A 26,050-nucleotide genomic window follows, 5' to 3' on the forward strand; every position below is an offset into this window, starting at 1 on the left:
TTTTTTGTATTTTTAGTAGAAACGGGGTTTCACCATGTTAGGCTGGTCTCGAACTCCTAACTTCAGGTGATCCACCTGTCTTGGCCTCCCAAAGTGCTGGGATTACGGGTGTGAGCCATCGCGCCCGGCCTCAAAATAAAAATGTAGAAAACAACATTTCTTTTGGTGCATCTATCTTGATACAGTATTTCTCTGTGAGAAGCTTCAGCTGTTCCTCCTCCTTCGTGTCCATCTTCTGAACTGCCCTGTTGGCATTGTAGTACAAAACCACAAGTTATCTGTCACAAAAATTGAATCTCGGTAGGTGATCACAAGCATTCTCGGCAACAAAGACGTATTCATAGACCACATAAGCTGTTCCTCTAGTTTCAGGTGTGTTCCCTACTCTGATTTGATGAATAGGTCAATATTTCCCAAATATACATTGATTCAACTGTGATTTTGTATGGCAAATTTCTTACATACAATATCCGATTTACTTCAGGTGGAAGTCAAATGCTCACCCTCTTGGCCGCTTGCATTGCTGTCTTGGCAGGCTGGTGAGGTTACTGTAGCAAATACTGAAATTCTTCTGGACACCTTCCAAGCTCACTGGGCTTCAGGTGCTGCATAGCGTCAGGGCAGGATATCAACACCCAAGCACTGCTGGAAGCTGTTACAGTACCCACAGAATAGCACTGTCTCACGCCAAGACGCGTCCGTGTAGCGTTCCATTTCGAATCAACTCCTGGGGCCAAAAAAAAAAGACTCCTTTTTTTAAGGCGGAGTCTCGCTCTGTCGCCCAGGCTGGAGTGCAGTGGCTGGATCTCAGCTCACTGCAAGCTCCGCCTCCCGGGTTTATGCCATTCTCCTGCCTCAGCCTCCGGAGTAGCTGGGACTACAGTCGCCCGCCACCTCCCGGCTAGGTTTTTGTATTTTTTTTTTTTAGTAGAGACGGGGTTTCACCGTGTTAGCCAGGATGGTCTCGATCTCCTACCTCGTGATCCGCCCGTCTCGGCCTCCCAAAGTGCTGGGATTACAGGCTTGAGCCACCGCGCCCGGCCAAAAAAAAATTTTTTTTTTAAGTGAAGACTTTCAGACTTATTTCTGAAACTATATACTACATATTCAGCATTTCATTCTTTTTTTTTCTTTTCTTTTCTTTTCTTTTTTTTTTTTTTTTTTTTTTTTGAGATGGCATCTCACTCTGTTGCCCAGGCTGGAGTGTAATGGTTCAGTCTTGGCTCACTGCAACCTCCACCTCCTGGATTCAGACGATTCTCCTGCCTCAGCCTACTGAGTAGCTGGGACTACAGGCGCGTGCCATCACACCTGACTGTTTTTTGTATTTTTAGTAGAGACGGGAGTTTCACTATGTTGGCCAGGCTAATCTTGGACTCCTGACTTTGTGATCCGCCTGCCTCAGCCTCCCAAAGTGCTGGGATTACAGGCATGAGCCACCGCACCTGGCCCTATTCAACATTCTTGAGGTGCTAACCTGTACAGTTAAAATTAGTAAAAAGCCAGCAAAGTCAACTGAAAAAGTATAGCAGTAAGATAATTCGGTAAAGGGGTTGATTACATATTTATAATTAAAAATTCACTTTTTCTATGTGCAATATAGGAAGGATTATATCTGACTCAAAATAATAAAACACCTCTTTGGGAGGCCGAGGCAGGCAGATCACGAGGTTGGGACATCAGGACCACCCTGGCTAACACGGTGAAACTCCGTCTCTACTAAAAATACAAAAAATTGGCTGGGCGTGGTGGCAGACGCCTGTAGTCCCAGCTACTTGGGAGGCTGAGGCAGGAGAATGGCTTGAACCCAGGAGGTGGAGCTTGCAGTGAGCCGATATTGGGCCACTGCATTCCAGCCTGGGCGGCAGAGTGAGACTCCATCTTAAAATAATAATAATAATAATAAAACACCTCAAGGAGTAAAAAGACACCCAGTAATCTTCAATAAATGTAGAAGAGACAATATTTTGTTCCTAGATTGGAAGATTTGGGGTTTTAAAGATGTAACTTTTCCCAGAATCTGTGTATTCAGTGTGAACTTAATCAGAATCCCCAGAACAGTTCTTAGAACCAAGTTAAAAAATTTAAAAATGTGTAGTGAGAAAAAATATATCTGTTATATAATAGAGGATTAAAGTTTATTAAGCGTGTTCAAAACTCTTGCAAATCAATAAGAAAAGGAGGACTGAAAAGAAGTGTGCCATTATGTTGACAGTGATTTTCCTCTGTAGATGATAACATTGAGCAATTCTTTATGAAATTCCCTACATTTTCTAATGTTTTAAAAAACTAATGTTTTTAAATACTGAAATCAGAGGAAACAAATGTTTTACAGTTGGTTATCTAGAATACAGAATGAGTTTTCTTGTAGAGACAGAAAGTGTTTTCTTTTTTTTTTGAGATGGAGTCTTAATCTGTCGCCAGGCTGGAATGCAGTGACACGATCTTGGCTCACCACAACCTCTGACTCCCTAGTTCAAGCATTTCTCCTGCCTCAGCCTCCCTTGTAGCTGGGATTACAGGCATGCACCACCACTCCAGCTAATTTTTGTATTTTTAGCAGAGACGGGGTTTCACCATGTTTTCCAGATGGTCTCGATCTCCTGACTTCGTGATCCGCCCACTTTGGCCTCCCAAAGTGCTGGGATTATAGGTGTGAGTCACCATGCCCAGCAGAAAGTGTTTTCTTATAGCCATACTGCCCTCTCCTTCTGCCTCATGGAAACACTTTTGATTTTCACCACATATTGGTAGTGAAGCTTCAAGAACAGAAGCTGAGAAACTTGTCCCAAATATAGAGATTGTTGGTATATATTGTGTTATGTATGACTGGTTATCTGTCGCTGGCTAGGCCTTACATCTAACTAGATTTTTGTTTTGAATTTCCATTTGCTCTATGGTAACATCTACCACTAACACAGTCATACTATCTTGAAAATTATGCCATTGACTTAGAAAGTGAGGTATAGAGTTGGAGCATCTTGGTTAAAATATGCAAGTTCGTTATTTTAACCACTGGGGGAAAAACTCTTGATTTCTTGTTTCATGGATAATTGACCTAGTGACATCATCATCATAAATGGACAGCATATTTAAGTTTTAGTAAAGGGTTGCCCTTTTATTTGAATACTCTGAAATGACACTATAATGAAGCAACAACAGATAAAAGACCTTAATTGTAAGGTATAAAGTACAAAGAAAAGGAATATCAATATTCTAATATAATTTTTTTCAGAGTACATTTCAGATGAATTTTTTTCCCCACAGAAACAGGATCTCACTTTGTCACCCAGACTCTGGTGTAGTGGAGCAGTTATGGCTCACTGCAACCTCAACCTCCTAGGCTAAGGCAATCCTCCCGCCTCAGCCTCCCAAGTACCTGGGGCACAGGCCGTCACACTTGGCTAATTTTTAAAATTTTTTGTGGCAATGGGGGTCTCCCTACGTTGTACATGCTGGCCTCAAACTGCTGGTCTCAAGCAATCCTCCCACCTTGGCCTCCAAGAGTGCTGGGATTACAGGTGTGAGTCACCACGCCCAACCGCAGATGAGTTTTTTACTTTTTTATTTTTATTTATTTATTTATTTTTTTTATTTTTATTTTTTGAGACGGAGTCTTCCTCTGTCACCCAGGTTGGAGTGCTGTGGCCGGATCTCAGCTCACTGCAAGCTCCGCCCCCCGGGTTCACGCCATTCTCCTGCCTCAGTCTCCCGGGTAGCTGGGACTACAGGCGCCACCACCTCACCCGGCTAGTTTTTTATGTAGTTTTTAGTAGAGACGGGGTTTCACCGTGTTATCCGGGATGGTCTCGATCTCCTGACCTCGTGATCCGCCCGTCTCGGCCTCCCAAAGTGCTGGGATTATAGGCTTGAGCCACCGCGCCCGGCCACTTTTTTAAATTATTTGTTTTTGAGACAGGATTTTGCTGTATTGTCCAGGCTGGAGTACAGTGGTACAGTCATGACTCACTGCCACCTCGGCCTTCAGGGCTCAAGTGATCCTTCCATCTCAGCCACCCAATTAGTTGGGACTACAGGTATGTACTACCATGTCTGGCTAATTTTTTATTTTTTGTGGAGATGGGGGTCTCGCTACATTGCCCAGGCTGATCTCGAACTCCTGGTCTCAAGCAATCTTCTTATCTTTGCATGCCAAATTGCTGGGATTACAGGTGTGAGCCACCATGCCAGCCTTCAGATGAGTTTTGAGATCAGAGGATAATAATAAATGAATCATGTAAGTGACAATAACTCGTTTGTTAAATGAAACGTAGTCTTTTATGTTAGAGGTAAAGGATACATTTATAAGACTTTCTGTTTTAAAAAAATTAAATATGTACAAAAATAGAATAGAATAATGGATTCCTGTGTCTGTCACCTAGCTTTAACAGTTATCAATTCTTGGCCAGTCTTGTTACTGAATCTGTTCTCCCATTCACTTTCCCCTTTCATGTGGCATTTGGAAGCAAATCTAGACATCAGATGATTTCTTTGTTTTTGTTGGTTTTTGAGACAGAGTTTCACTGTTGTTGCCCAGGCTGGAGTGCAGTGGTGCAATCTCGGCTCACTACAACCTCCGCCTCCCAGGTTCAAGCAGTTCTTCTGCTTCAGCCTCTTGGTAGCTGGGACTACAGGCACGCACCACCACGCCTGGCCAATTTTTGTATTTTTAGTAGAGATGGGTTTCACCATGCTGGCCAGGTTCGTCTCGAACTCCTGACCTTGTGATCCACCCGCCTCGGCCTCCCAAAAGTGCTGGGATTACAGGCGTGAGCCACTGCGCCCGGCCTAATTTTTGTATTTTTACTAGAGATGGGGTTTCACCATGTTGGCCAGGATGGTCTCAATCTCTTGACCTCATGATCCACCCACCTTGGCCTCCCAAAGTGCTGGGATTACAGTCATGAGTCACCGCGCCTGGCCAAAAATATATATATATATTTTTTTACGGAGTCTTGCTCTATGGCCCAGGCTGGAGTGCAGTGGCCGGATCTCAGCTCACTGCAAGCTCTGCCTCCTGGGTTTACGCCATTCTCCTGCCTTAGCCTCCCGAGTAGCTGGGACTACAGGCGCCCGCCACCTCGCCCGGCTAGTTTTTTGTATTTTTTAGTAGAGACGGGGTCACCGTGTTAGCCAGGATGGTCTTGATCTCCTGACCTCGTGATCCACCCGTCTTTGGCCTTCCGAAGTGCTGGGATTACAGGCTTGAGCCACCGCGCCCGGCCCAAAAATATTTTTTTAAAAAAGAAAATATTGAATATATATCTTGTACTAGGCACTGTGCTAGGTATTGAGAATATAGTGGTAACTATGGTCACCTCATAGAATGTAGAGTGTAATGAAATAATATATTTAACAAATGACTGTTTAAGTGAATGCATGCATGTGTTGATGTTACCATGGAGGTAAAAAAACAGTGTGTCATGAGAAAGTTTAAAAGGACACAATTTAGATTGCCGAGTCAGGGGAAGATCTCTGAGGAAGTGACATAGTAGTTGAGAGGATTTGGATGAATTATAAACTAACCAGGCAAAGAATTATGTTACCATTGCTTCATGTAGAGGTAGTAGCATATGTGTGCAAAAATTATGAGCCAAAAGAAAGCTAAGGTGGCAGGAATGTAGGAGACAGGGAGAAACAATAGTAAACAATGAGGTCAGAAATATAGGCAGACATCAAGGCTGGAGGCAGTGGCTCATGCCTGCAATCCCAGCACTTTGGGAGGCCTCGGTGGGAGTATCACTTGAGCCCGAGTTCATAGACCAGGCTAGGCAACAAACGTAGTGTGACCCAGTCTCTACAAAAAATAGGAAAATTAGCCAGGCATGGTTGTGCATGCCTGTAGTACCAGCTACTATCTGGGGCTGAGGTGGGCGGATTGCTTGAGCCCAGGAAGGAGATTGAGGCTCTAGTGAGCCATGATCATGCCGCTGCCCTCCAGCTTGTGAGACAGAGGCCAGACTGTCTCCCAGGGAGAAAAAAAGAAAAAGAAAAAGAAAGAAAAAAAGGCCGGGCATGGTGGCTCACACCTGTTATCCCAGCACTTTGGGAGGCCGAGACAGGTGGATCACCTAGGTCAGGAGTTCGAGACCAGCCTGGCCAACATGGTGAAACCCCATTTCTACTAAAATACAGAAATTAGCTGGGCATGGTGGTGGGTGCCTGTAATCCCAGCTACCCGAGAGACTGAGGCATGAGAATTGCTTGAACCTGGGAGGCAGAGGTAGTGAGCCGAGATGGCACCACTGCACTCCAGCCTGGGCGACAAGAGCGAAATACTATCTCAAAAAAAGAAAAAAAAAAAGCAGGGGTCACGTGGCTTTTAGGAGCTCAGAGGTAACATTAAAGATTTTGGATTATGTTCTACAGTGAGGGTGCCATTTAAATAAAGGTTTTAAACAAGAGAATGGCATGATATGAGTTTTTTTTTTAACAAGATTCTGGCTACTGTATGTACAGTGATTTTGAGGGAGACAAGTGGTAGTGGAGAGACTAATTCTATCAAACCTTTACAGTAATCTAGGTGAAATATTTGAGGTATAAATCCTATACCATATATATAAACATTGTATTATCATTTCAGTTTCTTATATGATGCATATATAATGTAGGTATACAATTTAGAAGCAAAGGTGGAATTTTATTACCCTTTTCAGGAACTTGTTCACTTCATATATATGCATGGTCATTTTTCCTTGATAACAACCCGTTTTCATTTCTGAAGTTTTTGGCTATTTAAAGACTCTGAGAGAGTTCCAAACATGAATGAGATGCACAGGTTTCATTGGTATATGTGAGTGTGTGCGTGCAATTATGTGCCTTCAGGTTTTCTTAGAACATAGGTGTTTTTGGTTGGTTGGTTGGTTTTGAGACAGAGTCTCGGTGTCACCCAGGCTAGAGTGCAGTGCACAATATCAGCTCATTGCAACCTCTGCCTCCTGACTTCGAGCAATTCTTGTGCCTTAGCTTCCCAAGTAGCTGGGACACACAACATGCCGGGCTAATTTTTGTTTTTTTGGTGTAGTCAAGGTTTCACCATGTTGGCCAGATTGATCTTGAATTTTACCCGTGATGTAGTGCTTAGGAAGGCAATGTTAGCAGGTAACTTTTAATAAGGCTCTGATATAATTTATTCCATTTAAAATTTTGATAAATCTGGAATTCATTTTTGTTACATTTTATTAGGTAGGCATCTTTGTTTACCCATTTTTATAGACTCTTTATTAAGTAATTTTTTTCTTTCCTCAGTGGTCTTAAAATGCTTCTTTTGTCATACGTTAATTTTTATATGCACTAAGGTCTCTTTCTGAACATTGCATTTTGTTCTCTTGGTCTATCTTCATACCTGTATGATATTGTTTTAATTGTATTTTTATTGTCTGTTTTTACCTCTGGTGGGAGATAATTTGCCTACTTCTAGAAATAAGCTTGTTTTTCCTTTCTTTAAGAATCATTACCGGAACACAAAGCATCAGTTTCCTCTTTTCTAAGCTCTGTTTCATAAGATGTATAAATCTATGAGGGGATTAACCTTTAAATCTTCTATCATTTCTATAAAAATATTTTAAATTGTCCATTTAATACTTTTAAAAATTTCCTTTTATATTATCTTCAAGAGGCAATGTAGGGTAAGTTGTTAAGAACATGGATATAGGGACAAACTGCCTGGGTCAGATTCCTGCTTTGCCCCATCCTAATTGTGTAATTTTTGAGAAGGTTATTTAACTCTAAATGCCTCAGTTTCCTTGTCTGTAAAAGGATAGAATGAATAATTTATGAAAAGCACTGAGAACAGTGCCTGACACATAAAAGATCTCTGTATGATTAGAAGCTATTTTTATTCTGGATTAGTATCCAAAAACCCCTTTAATTCATAAAAATGTATTAATTTCAGGCCTGGCACGGTGGCAGACACCTGTAATCTCGGCACATTCGGAGGCCGAGGCAGGTGGATCACCTGCCTGGCCAACATGGTGAAACCCCGTCTCTACTAAAAATACAAAAATTAGCTGGGTGTGGTGGCGGGCACCTGTAATCCCAGCTACTCCAGAGGCTGAAGCAAGGGAATCACTTGAACCTGGGGGATGGAGGTTGCAGTGAGTCAGGTTCACGCCACTGTACTGTAGCCTGGGCAACAAGAGCGAAACTCCGTCTCAAAAAAAAATTACTTTGCATTTTTTAGATAAACTTGGTAAGGATGAGTTGAAACAAATTACCCTTTCCTCACAATTTAAATGTGATCCTATTTTATTAACTAGAGAAACTCATGCCTGTAATCCTAGCACTTTGGAAGGCCGAGGTGGGCAGATCACGAGGTCAAGAGATCGAGACCATCCTGGCTAACAATGGTGAAACCCTCTCTGCACTAAAAATACAAAAATTACCTGGGCGTGGTGGCGCGTGCCTGTAGTCCAGGCTATTCGGGGGTCTGAGGCAGGAGAATCACTTGAACCTGGGAGGCGGAGGTTGCAGTGAGCTGAGATCACGCCACTGCACTCCAGCCTGGGGACAGAGTGAGAGACTCTGTCCCTCCCCCCCCCCAAAAAAAAGAAAAAGAAAATTTAAGCAGCCAAATATAGAATCTCATTTAGTAGGATACACCAGTTTTTAGTCATTAAAGAAATACGGTGAATTGTAAAATAACATAAATTTTGTTTTTAGGCAAAGTAGTTGTATAACTTGTTTTTGTTTATTCTTTTTTTGTTTTTTTGAGACAGAGTTTTGCTCTGTCAGCCAGACTGATGTGCAGTGGCATGATCTTGACTCACTGCAACCTCTGTCTCCTGAGTTCAAGCGGTTCTCTGCCCTTGCCTCCTGAGTAGCTGGGATTACAGGTGCCCGCCACCACGGGCCTGTTTAATTTTTGTATTTTTAGTAGAGACAGGGTTTCTCCACGTTGGCCAGGCTGGCCTTGAACTGTTGACCTCAGGTGATCCACCCGCCTTGGCCTCCCAAAGTGTTGGGATTACAGGTGTGAGCCACCATGCCCAGCCTATTTATTCTATTTTTAAAAAGAAATTCTAAGCCTTAAGTTTGATAATGATGACAGTCATTTTGGTAAGAAGGGAAGATTTTTATCTTAGTGTTTTTGGAGTGTGTGTTTGTATTTATTTTGATAACTGTTCTGTCGCAAATCAGAAATTTATCACCTCGTTAAGCCCATGTCATGAGAATGTGGTCGTAAGTTCTCAGCTTTATTTTCCCTGAGTTGTTCTGTTTTGGTTGTCAAGTAAATAAGACAGCAATAATAGTAGTGAATTTTACAGCATGCATTCCCAGAAACTCTTACTTTTCTGTAGCAGAAAACAAAATCCTCTATACGAATAGCAAATATAGGCTGAACGCAGTGGCTCACACCTGTAACCCCAGCACTCAGAGAGGCTGAGGCAGGAGGATCACTTGAGCCCAGGAGTTCGAGACTGCAGTGCTGCATTGAGCTATAATTGTGCCACTGTACTGCAGCCTGGGTGACAGAGTAAGATAATAGATAGATAGATAGATAGATAGATAGATAGATAGATAGATAGATAAAATAACAAATCTTTCCTGATGAAGGTTTTAATGTTAACATAAATGTCTAACTATTACGTGAAGATAACATTACTGCCTTTCCTTCCTGAGCATGTCCCCTCTCCCCTGTAGCAGTTATATATTTTTTGAAGTAGTCATTATGGATTTGGATTAATATATTTACCTAATTTGACCTGACCTCCATTGTGACTAGTGATTTATGCCCAAGAGTGTGCTCAGGTTTTATTATGTTTTTTGTGCACAAAGTAAACTGGCCCATTTTGAGAGTGACCTTGTCCTCTTTATGAAACCCATGTTCTCTTTATGAAACCCATGTTCTCATCAACTGAGCTGTTAAGTGTCTGTAATATAAAGTCAAATAAATCCTGCTTTCTAGGGCACTGTATTATTTATATAGCACATGTAAATTCAGAAGCATTTGGTCTTGGGATCAGGAGTTCAAGACCAGCCTGGTCAACATGGTGAAACCCTATCTCTGCTAAAAATACAAAAAAAAATTAGGCGTGGTGATGCATGCCTGTAATCCTAGCTACTAGGGATGCTGAGTGGGAGGATTGCTTGAACCTGGGAGGCAGAGGTTGCAGTGAACCGAGATTGCACCACTACACACTGTTGGTATTGTATCGCCTGGGCAACAGAGCAAGACTCTGTCTCAGAAAAAAAGCATTTGGTGACATTGAGGTGGGTTTCAAGGAGGGACAATACTATTTGTCTTTGTGTTTATTTATTTATAATTTTTTTGAGACAAGGTCTCACTCTCACCCAGGCTGTATTGTAGAGACAGGATGTCACTCTGTTGCCCAGGCTGGTCTCCAGCTCTTGGGCTCAAGCAGTCCCCTTGCCTCAACCTCCCAAATAACTGGGACTACAGGTGCAGTTTATATTTTATAAATTTATTTATATTTATAGATAGGATCTTATTATGTTGCCCAGGCCTGTCTCAAACTCCTGGCCTCAAGCATTACTCCCTCCTTCGCCTCCTTAGTAGCTGGAATGGCAGGCTCAAACCACAGCACTCAGCCTTAAAATGTTATTTTAAATTGTAGTTCTAAAAAGTCAGAATGTATAAACGATTATGACATGATTAGAAATCCTGCCATCCTGTATTACTGTAGACGTGCTTTACTATTGGTGTGTTTTTGAAGTGTTATACCCAGGACTGAACTGAGATTTTTGAGGTGGCCATATTGACCAGCTCTGTTTTCTGGACATTATCTTTGCTATTATTTTGATAATTTTACATTGACTCTCCAGTTTTGTTTAAGTAAAAAACTTAACAGTTTAATATTTCTGGCCGGGTGCGGTGGCTCAAGCCTGTAATCCCAGCACTTTGGGAGGCCGAGACGGGCGGATCACGAGGTCAGGAGATCGAGACCATCCTGCCTAACACAGTGAAACCCCGTCTCTACTAAAAAAAAAAAATACAAAAAAACTAGCCGGGCGAGGTGGCGGGCGCCTGTAGTCCCAGCTACTCGGGAGGCTGAGGCAGGAGAATGGCGGGAACCCGGGAGGCGGAGCTTGCAGTGAGCTGAGATCTGGCCACTGTACTCCAGCCTGGGCGACAGAGCGAGACTCCGTCTCAAAAAAAAAAAAAAAAAATATATTTCTTTAATGATTTTTATCTGTATTTAATAAATACATAATTATACAGCGCTTTGTAGTACTTGCCATGTTCCAGGTACTGTTCTAGATGGTTTACAAATACCAATTTGTAACGATTATATACTACTATTAAAATATTTTTATATCAATTGTAGAAATTTGTTAGTGTTACATTTCTTAACATAAGCATCTTTTCTGAAATTAATCGTTACATTTATCAAATATGATTAAAGTAAAAATAAGAATTAAATTGCAGAACTTTTAAGTCATAATTAATTGTTTTTTATTTCAGCTTTACCAACAGGGACGATTATGTCAACTGGGCAGTGAATTTTGTGAATTGGAAGTTTTTGCTAAAGTACTGAGAGCTTTGGATAAAAGGTAAATTCTTTTTTTTTAAATTGTAAAATATACATAACACAAAATTTACTGTTTTAACCGAATTCAGTGGCATTAAGTATATTCACATTGTGGGCCAGGTGCAGTGGCTCACGCCTGTAATCCCAGCACTTTGGGAGGCTGAGGTGGGCAGATCACGAGGTCAGATCAAGACCATCCTGGCTCACATGGTGAAACCCCATCTCTACTAAAAATACAAAAAATTAGCTGGGTGTGGTGGTGGGCGCCTGTAGTCCCAGCTACTTGGGAGGCTGAGGCAGGAGAATGGCATGAACCTGGGAGGCAGAGCTTGCAGTGAGCCAAGATGGCGCCACTGCACTCCAGCCTGGGCAACAGAGCAAGACTTCATCTCAAAAAAAAAAAAAAAAGAAAGTATATTCACATTGTGCAACCATCAACACCATTTATTTCCAGAACTTTTTCATTACCCTAAACAAAAGCTCCTTACCCACTAAATAGTAACTCTCCATTCCCTCTTCCCCTTATCCTGTGTAGCCACCATTATACTTTAGATGAGTTTAACTGCTCTGATATCCCATATAAGTGGAATCCTATAATGTTTATCCTTTTGTGTGTGTTATATTTCATTTAGCATCATGTTTTTAAGGTTCATCTATGTTGTAGCACAAGTTAGAATTTTATTTCTTTTTATGGCTAGATTATATTCCATTGTGTGCATATACCACATTTTGTTTATTCATCTGTCAATGGATATTTGGGTTCTTTCTACCTTTTGGCTAGTGTGAATAATACTGCTGTGAACATGAGTGTAGAAATACCTCTTCAAGCCCCTGCCTTCAGTTATTTTGATTATATACCCAGAAGTTGAATTGCTGGATTATATGGTAATTCTATTTTTATTTGTTTATTTTTTTAAGACACTTAGTTTCACTATGCTGTACAGGCTGCCCTCGAACTCCTGGGCTCAAGGGATCCTCTTTCTCAGCCTCCCTGCCAGCTGGGACTACAGGCGCTGCCACCACACCCAACTCCTATTTCCAATTTTTTTGAGGAACTGTCATACTGTTTTCTATACTTTTTTTTTTTTTTTTTTTTTGAGACAGGGTCTTGCTCTGTTGCCTAGGTTGGAGTTCAGTGGCATGTTTGTAGTTCACTGCAAACTGAAACTCTCCTTGGCTCAAAGCCATCCTCCCACCTCAGCCTCCTGAGTAGCTGGGACTGACTATAGGCACATGCTACCACACCCAACTAACTTTTTTTATTTTTAATAGAGACGAGGTCTCGCTATGTTGCCCAGGCTGGTCTCGAACTCCTGGATTCAAGTGATCCCCTTGCCTCAGTCTTCCAAAGTGCTGGAACATAAATTCATTTTTAAGTTACTTGTTTTTTAAAATTCCACTACACCTCTTGTTAATGCATGAAGTTATGTTTATTTTTGACTAATTTCTTATATGGTTTAGAAATTATTTCATAAATATGATTGTATCAGAAAATTTAGAGTGGATAAAATAATTTTGCCTCGTAAGTGTAGTACCAATATAAATCTATAACATTGTTTCATTGAGAAATTGTCTCAATTAGTTTTTCCATATACCTGGTATTATTTCACTATGAATTATGTTTATTTGCAGTTGCTACCAGAACCCCTGTCTTACCTGTTTCCAGTCACTACTTCCCCTCCCCTAGGGTAACCACTAGATTAATTTTATGTGTTTTAGAACATATTAAATAAAACATACCGTTTGTGCCCTTTTGTGTCTGGCTTTTTTTTTTCCCCAGTATTGTTTTATGAGAATCACCTATATTACGTGCAAATACAGTGTGTTCATTCTCGTTGCTGTATATATATGGTGTTTTATTACATGAATATAGTATTATTCATTCTATTATTGATGAATATTTGGGCTGCTTCCAGTTTTTAGCTATTATAACTCATGCAGCCCTAAACATTCTTGTAAATGTTTTTTGGTGAACATATGTATGTATATCTATTAGATATATACCTAGAAGTAGAATTTGAAAGCAATTTAAGACAACTCAAGGAGTCTTTGCCAGCATCATAGAGAATATAGTAAAAATATTGTGGCACTGATTGTACAACCCAAATAGAAGCTTGGCGACAAAAAGAAGATCATTTGTTCTGCCTCCTTCTATCACTTTTGGAAAGTTAACACTTTGACAGTTTAGCTTTTTGAGTTCAAGAAAGGGAGATTGAATTCATCTTCCTGTTGTAAGTATCATCATGTAGTAGTATTAGCTACAGATCTGACTTTTCATTGTACTTGTGGTTTTTTTTTTTTTTTTTTTTTGGAGGCAGGGTCTCTCTCTTCCATCACCCAGCCTGGAGTGCAGTGGCAAGATCATGGCCCACTGTAGCCTCAACTTCCAGGGCTGAGGTGATTCTCCCACCTCAGCCTCCCAAGTAGCTGTGTGCCACCACACCTGGCTGATTTTTTTTCATTTAGTAGAGACGGGGTTTCGCCATGTTGCCCATGCTGGTCTCAAACTCCTGAGCTCAAGCCATCCACCTGCCTTGGCCTCCCAGAGTGCTGGGATTACAGGTGTGAGCCACTGTGCCTGGCCTGCTTGCTGTTCTGTTTAGTGTTCTTCTCTAAGTTTAACTGCCATTAAGTTTTCAGGGGTACATAGTAGGTGCATTTATTTATGGGTTACATAAGATACTTTGGTACAAGCATGCGATGTGTAATAATCACAACATAAATGAGGTGTTCATCACCTCAAGCATTTATCCTTTGTGTTACAGACAATCCAGTTATATTCTTTCAGTTATTAAAATGTAGAACTAAATTATTTCTGACTATAATCCTGTTGTATTAGCAAATAATAGATTTTATTCATTCTTTCTATTTTTTTGTACCCATTAACTATTTTCATTTGCCTCCCTCTCCCAGTTACCCTTCCCAGCCTCTGGTAACCATCCTTCTTCTCTCTATATCCATGAATGCAATTATTTTAATTTTTAGCTCCCACAAATAAGTGACTACATGCAAAGTTGTTCTTTCCTTGGCTGGCTTATTTTACTTACCATACAGTTCCATCCATGTTGTTGCAAATGACAGGATCTCATTCTTTTTTTATGGCTAAATAGTACACCATTGTGTATGTGTATCACATTTTCCAGATGCTGTTTTAGATGCTGGGGCCATAGCGGTGAGTAGGATCCACAACATCCCTTCCTCATGGAGTTTGTATTTTCGAGAGGGATGATAAGATAATAAACAAGTAAGTCGGCTGGGCGTGGTGGCTCACACCTGTAATCCCAGCACTTTGGGAGGCCAAGGTGGGTGGATCACCTGAGGTCAGGAGTTCCAAACCAACATGGTGAAACCTCATTTCTACTAAAAATATAAAAATTTAGGCCAGGCACGGTGGCTCACACCTGTAATCCCAGCACTTTGGGAGGCTGAGGTGGGTGGATCACCTGAGGTTGGGAGTTCGAGATCAGCCTGACCAACATGGAGAAACCCCGTCTCTACTAAAAATACAAAATTAGCCGGGCGTGGTGGCACATGCCTGTAATACCAGCTACTCAGGAGGCTGGGGCAGGAGAATCGCTTGAGCCTGGGAGGCAGAGGTTGCAGTGAGCCAAGATCGCGCCATTGCACTCCAGCCTGGGCAACAAGAGCAAAACTCTGTCTCAAAAAAACAAAAAAAAAAATTAGCTGGGCGTGGTGGCGGATGCCTGTAATCCCAGCTACTTGGGAGGCTGAGGCAGGAGAATCGCTTGAACCCAGGAGGCCGAGGTTGCAGTGAGCCGAGATAGCGCCATTGCATTCCAACCTGGGTGACAGAGTGAGACTCCGTCTCAAAAAAAAAAAAAAAAAGTAAGTAAATAGCATGATTTCAGTGTTCAGGGGTAACTTTGAAATGTGGCCTGTATACTAAGACTATAGAGCAACTTCTTGATTAGTTGATTAAAATTAGTCTGTTAAAAAAAAATCTGATAAATAAGAACTTCTCATTTTGGTAAAAGAAGACTAGAAAAACTTTAAAAAACATTCCTTACTCTAAAGAAAGGATAACTTTGGGAGATTTGAATCTCTCTAGGTAGTTTTAAACACGGCTGTTGTAAAGATTTAGTGGAATACCTCTTTTTCATCTCTTAGGTTATCTTTCACCAAATCCAAATCCTTTGGTAAGTGTTTTATGTATTTGTAAAACTAAAAGCATGTAATTTGGCCTTTTTTTCCTTTATCCAAAGCAGTGACTCTGTTATTTACAATTTTGTTTAAAAGGTTTTTTTCTATTGAAATATAATTCACATACCATAAAATTCACCAGTTTAAATTCTACCACTCAACTATTCACAAGATTTTGCAACCATCACCACTGTCTAATTTTAGAAAATTTGGTCACCACAAAAAGAAATCATTAACAGTCACTCCATTTCCTCTTACCCTGGCTGACTATTTCCTCAGTTAACAGTACCTATTTCCTCAGTTTCTAGCTGACCATTAATTTACTTTCTGTCTGTATGGATTTGCCTAGTCTAGATATTTTATATAAATTGAGTCTTATACTGTATGGTCTTTTGTGACTGACACTTTCACTTAGCATAATGTTTTTAAGGTTCGTTCATGTTTTGCTTGCATCAGTACTGCTTTCCTTTTTAATGGCTGAATAATTTTCCATTGTAAGGATAATACTACATTTTGCTTATCCAGTCATCTGTTGACGAACATTTGAGTTGTTTCCACCTTTTGGCTATTATGAATAATGCTGCTGTGAATGTGGTTGGGCAGTATTTTGTATGTGTGTTTATAGTCTCAATTCTTTCGAGTATATACTCAATTCTCTTGAGTATATAATATGATAACCCTATGTTTAACTTTTTGAGGAATTGCTAAACTGCTTTTCACAGCAGACGTATCATTTTATATTCCCACCACCAATGTATGAGGATTCCCATTTTTTCACCTCATGACAACACATCAAAAAAAATTATAGTAGGGTGCAGTGATGGGCGTCTATAGTCCCAGCTACTCTGGAGGCTGAAGCAGGAGGATCTTAATTGAGACCAGTTCAAGGCTACAGTGAGCTATGATCATGCCATTTCTCTCCAGCACGGGTGACAGAGCAGGACCTTGTCTCTCAACAAGCAAACAAACAAACATAAATAAATAAATAAATGCGTATTTTAAAAAATTATATTGGGTATAAAGAGGTATCTCATTATGATTTTGGTTTGCATTTCCCTGATCATTAATGATGTTGAGCTTCTTATTTCATGTTTATTGGCATTTGTATATCTTTTGTGGAGAAACATCTGTTCATATCAGCTGGGCGCGGTAGCTCATGCCTGTAATCCCAGCACTTTGGGAGACCGATGCGGGTGGATCACGAGGTCAAGAGATTGAGACCATCCTGGCTAACACGGTGAAACCCCGTCTCTACTAAAAATACAAAAAATTAGCTGGGCATGGTGGCCCGCGCCTATAGTCCCAGCTACTCGGGAGGCTGAGGCAGGAGAATCGCTTGAACCAGGGAGGCAGAGGTTGCAATGAGCCAAGACCACGCCACCGCACTCCAGCCTGGATGACAAAGTGAGACTCCATCTCAAAAAAAAAAGAAAAGAAATGTCTCTTCTATCTTCATTGCCTTTTAAAAATTGGGTTATGTACCTTTTTATTATGAATTATAATTTGGTTTTTAAAGCCGATTTTAAAAGTTAGCTTCATCCTTCTTTGTCATCAAGTTACACATTGTGTACTTTTCCTGAATGTTGTAGGATCACTCAGTTATCCACTGAGTAAAGAGGTTAGGCTAAATTTTGAATTATGGCCTCATAATTGATAAGGCAAAATGCTTTTAATCTTATTCCATCCTGGAAAATAATGATGCTTTTATTTAAAAAAGAAGCAGTTAGCACTTTCTAAAAGGAAAAAAATAAATTACCTCTATAAAATAATCGTTTTCTTTTCTTACAGACATTTGCTTCATCATTGTTTTCAGGCTTTGATGGATCATGGTGTTAAAGTTGCTTCAGTCTTGGCCTACTCATTCAGTAGGCGGTGCTCTTATATAGCAGAATCAGATGCTGCAGTAAAGGAAAAAGCCATTCAGGTTGGCTTTGTTTTAGGTAAGTAATGGTAAAACAGAAGTATTTTGTCCTGTGATGGACTCAGAATTAAACCTGCTAACAAAGAATTCTTCCAGGACTTTCCCAAAGTCTACATAAGAAGGTTATGAGAAGAACATCAGAACCACTTAACCCTGTGCCAAAGCATTATACTATACATTTGAGTAGTATCTTTCTAAATCCTTATGACATTCCAACGAAGTGATTGTATTAATAACATTTTACAAATGAGGAAACAGAAAAGTTGAGTAACTGGCTCAAGTCACATAGCTAGTAGTAGAGCTAAGTTTAGATTCCTGTGTCTCTGTGATTCTATAATACATGTTTTTCTACCAGCCTCTTTCACCTGCTTACTGTAGACTGTGGCAGGGAACTTCATCCTTTTGGAGCCTCAGTTTTCCCATCTCTAAAATGAGGGTTATTCTGTATTTCCTCATGGGGATGTTATGAGGATAGTGAAAACAAATGTAAAAGCAACATAGTGAGATCTTAAAAATATGTGATAGGGCCGGGCATGGTGGCTCATGCCTGTAATTCCTAGCACTTTGGATTACTGAGGTGGGCGGATCACTGTCAGTAGTTTGAGACCAGCCTGGCCATCATGGAGAAATCCTGTCTCTACTACAAATACAAAAATTAGCTGAGTGTGGTGATTTTTGAGTGTGCCAGTAAATCCCAGCTACTTGGGAGGATGAGGCATGAGGATTGCTTGAACTGCACTCCAGTCTGGGTGACAGGGAGACTCTGTCTCAGGGAAAAAAAAAAAAAAAAAAGGCTGGGCATGGTGGCTCTCACCTGTAATTCTAGCACTTTAGAGGGCTGAGATAGCAGTATCACTTGAGCCCAGGAGTTCAAGACCAGCCTGGGCAACATAGCAAAACCTCATCTCTAAAAAAGTTTTTCTTAAATAATGATAAATATAAAAGTAGTTAGAAAAATGTTTTGTGTGCTATACATGTAGAAAAATATTGTTTAATGTATGTATAATATTTTATATGGTTTTCACAAGTCTGTATAGATAAGTGTGTTTCAGGCAATTTCTTATTAAAGTTTTTGCTACTTTTTTTGTTTATTTTGTTTTTTTATTTTATTTTGAGACGAGGTCTCTGTCACCCAGGCTAGAGGGCAGTGGCACAATTGTATTAGTCTGTTTTCATGCTACCATTAAAAACATACCCGAGACTGGGTAATTTATAAAGCAAAAAGAGGTTTAATGAACTCATAGTTCCACATGACTGGGGAACGCTTCACAATCATGGCAGAAGGTGAAAGGCATGTCTTATGTGGTGGCAGATGAGAGAAAGAGAGCCAAGAGAAAGGGGAAACACCTTATAAAACCATCAGCTCTCATGAGACTTATTCACTAGCATGAAAACACTATGGGGGAACTGGCCCCATGATTCAGTTGTCTTTCACCAGGTCCCTCCCACAACACGTGGGAATTATGGGAACTATAATTCAGGGTGAGATTTGGTTGGGGACACAGCCAAATCATATCATTCCGCCCCGGCCCCTCCCAAGTCTCATGTCGTCACATTTCAATGCCAATCATACCTTCCCAACAGTCCTCCAAGGTCTTATTTCAGCATTAACTCAAAGGTCCACAGTCCAAAGTCTCATCTGAGACAAGGCAAGTCCCTTTTGCCTGTGAACATGTAAAATCAAAAGCAAGTTAGTTATTTCCTAGATACAGTGAGGGTACTTGCATTGGATAAATACAACCATTCCAAATGGAAGAAATTGGCCAAAATGAAGGAGCTAAAGGCCCCATGCAAGTCTGGAATCCAGCAGAGCAGTCAAATCATAAAGCTCCAAAATGATCTTTTCTGACTCCATGTCTCACATCCAGGTCATGCTAATGCAAGAGGTGAGTTCCCATGGTCTTGGACAGCTCCGCCCCTGTGGCTTTGCAGGGTACAGCCTCCCTCCTAGCAGCTTTCACAGACTGTCGTTGAGTGTCTGTGGCTTCTTCAGGCACACAGTGCAAGCTTTCAGTGGATCTACCATTCTGTAGTCTGGAGCACAGTGGCCCTCTTCTCATAGCTCCACTAGGCAGTGCTCCAGTGGGCACTCTGTGTAAGGGCCTCAACCGAGTATTTCCCTTCCGCACTGCCCTAGCAGAGGTTTTTCGTGAGGGCCCCACCCTGCAGCAAACTTCTGCCTGGACATCCAGGCATTTCCATACATTCTGAAATCTAGGCAGAGATTCCCAAATCTCAGTTCTTGATTTCTGGGCACCCACAGGCTCAACACCACGTGGGAGCTGCTAAGGCTTGGGACTTGCCCCCTCTGAAGCTATTGTCTGAGCCGTACCTTGGTCCCTTTTAGCAAGTTTTTCTTTTCTGTCACATCCTGAGGCTGCAAATTTTCCAAACCTTTATGCTCTTTTTTTCTTTTAAAACTGAATGCCGACTGGGTGCAGTGGCTCACGCCTCTAATCCAAGCACTTTGGGAGGCCAAGGCAGGTGGATTGCTTGATATCAGGAGTTTGAGACCAGCCTGGCCAACATGGTGAAACCCCATCTCTCCTAAAAATACAAAAACTAGCCAGGCCTGGTGGTGGGTGCCTGTAATCCCAGCTGCTTGAGAGCCTGAGGCAGGAGAATCACTTGAACCTGGAAGGCAGAGGCTGCAGTGAGCTGAGATTGCCCCACTGCACTGCTGAGATCACCCCACTGCACTCCAGCCTGGGTGACAAAGCAAGACTTCATCTCAAAAAATAAAAATAAAAAATAAAAATAAAACAATGCTTTTAACAGCACTCAAGTCACCTCTTAAATGCTTTGCTGCTTAGAATTTTCTTCTGCCAGGTACCCTAAATCATCTCCATCAAGTTCAAAGTTCCACACATCTCCGAGACAGGGACAAAATGTCACCAGTCTCTTGGCTAAAACATAGTAAGAGTCACATTTACTTCAGTTCCCAACAAGTTCCTCATCTCCATCTGAGACCGCCTCAGCCTGTATTTCACTGTCCATATCATTATCAGCATTTTGATCAAAGCCATTCAACAAGTTTCTGGGAAGTTCCAAACTTTTCCCACATTTTTCTGTCTTCTTCTGAGCCCTCCAAACTGTTCCAAGCTTTGCCCGTTACCCAGTTCCAAAGTCGCTTCCACATTTTCAGGTATCTTTATAGCAGCTCCCCACTCTGCTGGCATTTATTTATTTTATTAGTTCATTTTCACACTGCTGATAAAGACATACCTGAGACTGGATAATTTTTAAAGGAAAAGGAGGTTTAATGGACTCATGTGGCTAGGGAGGCCTCACAATCATGGTGGAAGGTAAAAGGCACATCTTACATGGTGGCAGGCAAATCAGAATGAGCCAAATGAAAGAGGAAACCCCTTATAAAACCATCAGATCTCGTGAGACTTCTTTACTACCACAAGAACAGCCCCCATGATTCAGTTGTCTCCCACCAGGTCCCTCCCACAACACGGAATTATGGGAGCTACAATTCAAGAGGAGATTTGGGTGGGGACACAGGCAAACTATATCAACAGTCATAGCTCACTGTAACTTCAGACTTGGACTCGAGCAGTCTTCCTGCTTCAGTGTCCTGAGTAGCTAAGACAACAGGCATGTGTCACCTTATCCAGCTAACTTTTATTTTTGTTGAGACAAGATCTTGCTGTGTTGCCCAGGCTGTTCTTGAACTCCTGGGCTCAAGCATTCCTCCCAAACTACTGGAATTATAGACATGAGCCACTGCACTTGGCTCTTTTTTCTCTGTTAAACAAATTTTCTTTGAAGTGACTGTAGATTCATAGGAAATTGGAAAAGAGTACCCAGAGTTCTTTGAACCACTCCTCCAGCTTCCCCCAGTGGTCACATATCATTTAACTGTAGGGCAATATCAAAACCAAGAAATTGAAAAATGGTGTTATGCCATCAACTAGTCTACTGACCTTACTTAATTTTCACCAGTTTTTACATGCACTCATTTGTGTGTGTATATGTCTGTGCAGTGGATTCCATGTAGAGTCGTACAACTACCATCACTATCAAGATACAGTACTATTTGATCACCACAAACTACTTTTGTTTTGGGTTTTTTTTGTTGTTGTTTTCTGAGATGGAGTCTCGCTCTGTCACCCAGACTGGAGTGCAGTGGCGTGATTTTTGCTCAGTGCAACCTCCGCCTCCTGTGTTCAAGCAATTCTCCTTCCTCAGCCTCCTAAGTGGCTGGGATTACAGGCATGCACCACCACCACACCCAACTAATTTTTGTGTTTTTAGTAGAGACGGGGTTTCACTATGTTGGCCAGGCTGGTCTCAAACTCCTGACCTCAAGTGGTCCACCCACCTCCGCCACCAAAAGTGCTGGGATTACAGACGTGAGCCACTGCACCCAAACCCTACTTTTGTTTTTAACTTCTCTCATTACTGTGCGCATGTGCCGTGTATGTGTTTTCTGTCTTAAAGCATACACACATGTGCGTGTACATCCTTCCCAGCATATTTTAATAGTCATTTTCTATAATCTTTTCCTTTTTTTTTTTTTTGGTACAGGGTCTCACTCTGACGCCCAGACTGGAGTGCAGTGGCACAATCTCAGCTCACTGCAACCTCCACCTCCTGGGTTCAAGTGATTCTGCTACCTCAGCCTCGCAGGTAGCTGGGACTACAGGCATGTGCCACCACACCCAGCTGATTTTTGTGTTTTTAGTAGAGACAGGGTTTCATCATGTTGGCCAGGCTGGTCTCGAATTCCTGACGTAAGGTGATCTTTCTGCCTCAGTCTCCCAAAGTGCTGGGATTACAGGCGTGAGGCACCATGCCTGGCCTGTTTAACCTTAGAATAATTCTTTGTAGTACTCAAAGATAGGTTGCTGAAGGGACTTTAGAACATATTTTTTTGAAAAGAACCCTCAGCATTATTCTTATTCTTCTTATTTATTATTTTAAGATGTGATCTCTCACTGTCACCTGGGCTGGAGTGCAGTAGCGCGATCTCAGCTCACTGCAGCTTCCACCTCCCAGGTTCAAGCCATTCTCCTGTCTCAGCCTCCCGAGTAGCTGGGATTACAGGCACCCACCACATGCCCAGCTAATTTTTTTGTATTTTTAGTAGTGATGGAATTTCACTATGTTAGGCAGGCTGTTTTCGAATTCCTGACTTCCTGATCCACCCGCCTCAGTCTCCCAAAGTGCTGGGATTACAGGCATGAGCCACCGTGCCTGGCCAGCATTTCTCTTTTAAATAGTCTTATGGAATGTCTGTAGCGATAAAGAATTGTCCAGCCGGGCGCGGTGGCTCAAGCCTGTAATCCCAGCACTTTGGGAGGCCGAGACGGGCGGATCACAAGGTCAGGAGATCGAGACCATCCTGGCTAACACGGTGAAACCCCGTCTCTACTAAAAAAAATACAAAAAATTAGCCGGGCGAGGTGGCGGGCGCCTGTAGTCCCAGCTACTCCGGAGGCTGAGGCAGGAGAATGGCGTAAACCCGGGAGGCGGAGCTTGCAGTGAGCTGAGATCCGGCCACTGCACTCCAGCCTGGGCGACAGAGTGAAACTCCGTCTCAAAAAAAAAAAAAAAAAAAGAATTGTCCAAAGAAAGTCTCTAAAAACTTGTGGTCTTGACTAATGTTAAGGATAGTTCTGTACGATCATGTAAAAATGTGTATGTGAGAGAAATTTAGTATCAAAGAAGATGAAAGGAAGACTAGTGTCCATTGAGGTCCTCTGTCATCTCCACATCTACTTATGCCAATCTGGCCACTGTAATGACCCACATAGATACCTTGGAGAGAGAACCAAGTCCTGGCAAACTCATAGTTATCAGTCTTAATCCTGCAGTTACCCAGAGAGAGAAAAAAGTCATACCAGAAGAGTTGTGCAGACATCACAATAAGTTTTAGAACATTGTTACCACCCCAAAAAGAAAACGGTACCCATTAGCAGTCCCTCCCATTTCTCTCCCACATGAAGCAAACATCATCCACTTTCTGTCTCTATAGATTTGCCTTTTCTGGACATTTTATACAAGTGGACTCTTGAAATACATGGTCTTTGTGACTGGCTTGTTTTATTTATCAGAATACTTCCAAAATCCATCCATGTTTTAGAGATAGAATTTAATACAAATAATATTTGTTGACCTCTGGGGGCAGGGCATAGCTGAACAAAAGGCAGCAGAAACTTCTGCAGACTTAAACATCCCTGTCCGACAGCTCTGAAGAAAGCAGTCGTTCTCCCAGCATGTAGTTTCAGCTCTGAGAACAGACAGACTGCCTCCTCAAGTGGTTCCCTGACTCCCATGTAGCCTAACTGGGAGACACCTACCAGTAGGGGCTGACTGACACCTCATACAGCCAGGTAACCCTCTGAGACGAAGCTTCCAGGGGAAGGGTGAGGTAGCAATACTTGCTATTCTGCAGCCTCCACTGGTGATAACCCAGGCAAACAGGGTCTGGAGTGGACCTCCAGTAAACTCCCAACAGACCTGCAGCTGAGGGACCTGACTATTAGAAGGAAAACTAACAGAATAGCATCAACATAAACAAAAAGGACATCCACACCAAAACCCCATCTGTAGGTCACCATCATCAAAGACCAAAGGTAGATAAAACCACAAAGATGGGGAGAAACCAGAGCAGAAAAGCTGAAAATTCTAAAAACGAGAATGCCTCTTCTCCTCCAGATGATCACAGCTCCTCGCCAGCAACGGAACAAAGCCAGACATAGAATGACTTTGACGAGTTGACAGAGGTAGGCTTCAGAAGGTCGGTAATAACAGACTTCTCTAAGCTAAAGGAGGATGTTCAGACCTGTCGCAAGAAAGCTAAAAACTTTGAAAAAAGGAGCCGGGCGCGGTGGCTTATGCCTGTAATCCCAGCACTTTGGGAGGCCGAGACGGGTGGATCACTAGGTCAGGAGATCGAGACCATCCTGGCTGACACGGTGAAACCCCGTCTCTACTAAAAAAATACAAAAAACTAGCCGGGCGAGGTGGTGGGCGCCTGTAGTCCCAGCTACTCAGGAGGCTGAGGCAGGAGAATGGCATGAACCTGGGAGGTGGAGCTTGCAGTGAGCTGAGATCCGGCCACTGCACTCCAGCCCGGGTGACAGAGCGAGACTCCGTCTCAAAAAAACAAAAAAACAAAAAAAAACTTTGAAAAAAGATTAGAAGAATGGCTTACTAGAATAAACAGTGTAGAGAAGACCTTAAATGACCTGATGGAGCTGAAAACCATAGCATGAGAACTACGTGATACATTCAGTAGCCAATTTGATCAAGTGGAAGAAAGGGTATTAGTGATTGAAGATCAAATTAATGAACTGAGAAGAGAAGTATAGAAAAAAAAAGAGTAAGAAGAAGCAAAGTCTCCAAGAAATATGGGACTATGTGAAAAGACCAAATTTACATTTGATTGGTGTACCTGAAAGTGATGGGGAGAATGGAACTAAGCTGGAAAACATTCTTCAGGATGTTATTCAGGAAAACTTTCCCAACATAGCAAGGCAGGCCAACATTCAAATTCAGGAAATACAGAGAACACCACAAAGATATTCCTTGAGAAGAGCAACCCCAAGACACTTAATTGTCAGATTCACCAAGGTTGAAATGAAGGAAAAAATGTTAAGGGCAGCCAGAGAGAAAGGTCAGGTTACCCACAAAGGGAAGCCCATCAGCCTAACCATGTATCTCTCAGCCGAAACTCTACAAGCCAGAAGAGAGTAGGGGTCAATATTCAATATTCTTAAAAGAGTTTTCAACCCAGAATTTCATATGTAGTCAAACTAAGCTTTGTAAGTAAAGGAGAAATAAAATTCTTTACAGACAAGCAAATGCTGAGAGATTTTGTCACCACCAGGACTGCCTTACAAGAGCTCCTGAAGGAAGCCCTAAACATGGAAAGGAACAACCGGTACCAGCCACTGCAAAAACATGCCAAATTGTAAAGACCATCGATGCTAAGAAGAAACTGCATCAACTAACGGGCAAAATAACCAGCTAACATCATAATGACAGGATCAAATTCACACATAACAATATTAACCTTAAATGTAAATGGGCTAAATGCCCCAGTTAAAAGACACAGACTGGCAAATTGGATAGAGTCAAGACCCATCAGTGTGCTGTATTCAGGAGACCCATCTCACGTGCGGAGCCACACATAGACTCAAAATAAAGGGATGGAGAAAGATCTGCCAAACAAATGGAAAGCAAAATAAATAAATAAATAAAAGCAGGCGTTGAAATCCTGATAAAACAGACTTTAAACCAACAAAGATCAAAAGAGACAAGGCCATTGCATAATGGTAAAGGGATAATTCAACAAGCTAGAACGAACTAACCTAATATATATGCACCCAATACAGGAGCACCAGAGTCACAAAGCAAGTCCTTAGAGACCTACAAAGAGACTTGGACTTCCACACAGTAATAATGGGAGACTTTAACACCCCACTGCCAATATTAGACAGATCAACAAGACAGAAGGTTA

General features: G+C 41.7%; 1 protein-coding gene and 1 pseudogene across 3 annotated transcripts in view; one reads left to right on the plus strand and one right to left on the minus strand.

Annotated features, from left to right (window-relative positions):
* The window catches only part of APPBP2 (amyloid beta precursor protein binding protein 2), an 82,621-nt gene that overhangs the window by 14,034 nt on the left and 42,537 nt on the right, over positions 1-26,050 (plus strand). Inside the window, exons 2-4 of one of the 3 annotated variants that reach the window (XM_033183776.1) lie at positions 11,426-11,514; positions 15,621-15,649; positions 17,442-17,593. In XM_033183776.1, the coding sequence (XP_033039667.1) occupies positions 17,473-17,593 (121 nt within the window). In that variant the 5' untranslated portion in view covers positions 11,426-11,514; positions 15,621-15,649; positions 17,442-17,472. Of the gene's footprint in view, positions 1-11,425; positions 11,515-15,620; positions 15,650-17,032; positions 17,058-17,441; positions 17,594-26,050 lie in introns of those variants that run through there. The other 2 variants (XM_033183774.1, XM_033183775.1) reach the window with 2 other exon arrangements.
* Positions 61-650, minus strand: LOC117067345 (annotated as a pseudogene).

This window comes from Trachypithecus francoisi, unplaced genomic scaffold, assembly GCF_009764315.1.
Source record: "Trachypithecus francoisi isolate TF-2019V2 unplaced genomic scaffold, Tfra_2.0 Lachesis_group20, whole genome shotgun sequence".
Classification (NCBI taxonomy): domain Eukaryota; kingdom Metazoa; phylum Chordata; class Mammalia; order Primates; family Cercopithecidae; genus Trachypithecus; species Trachypithecus francoisi.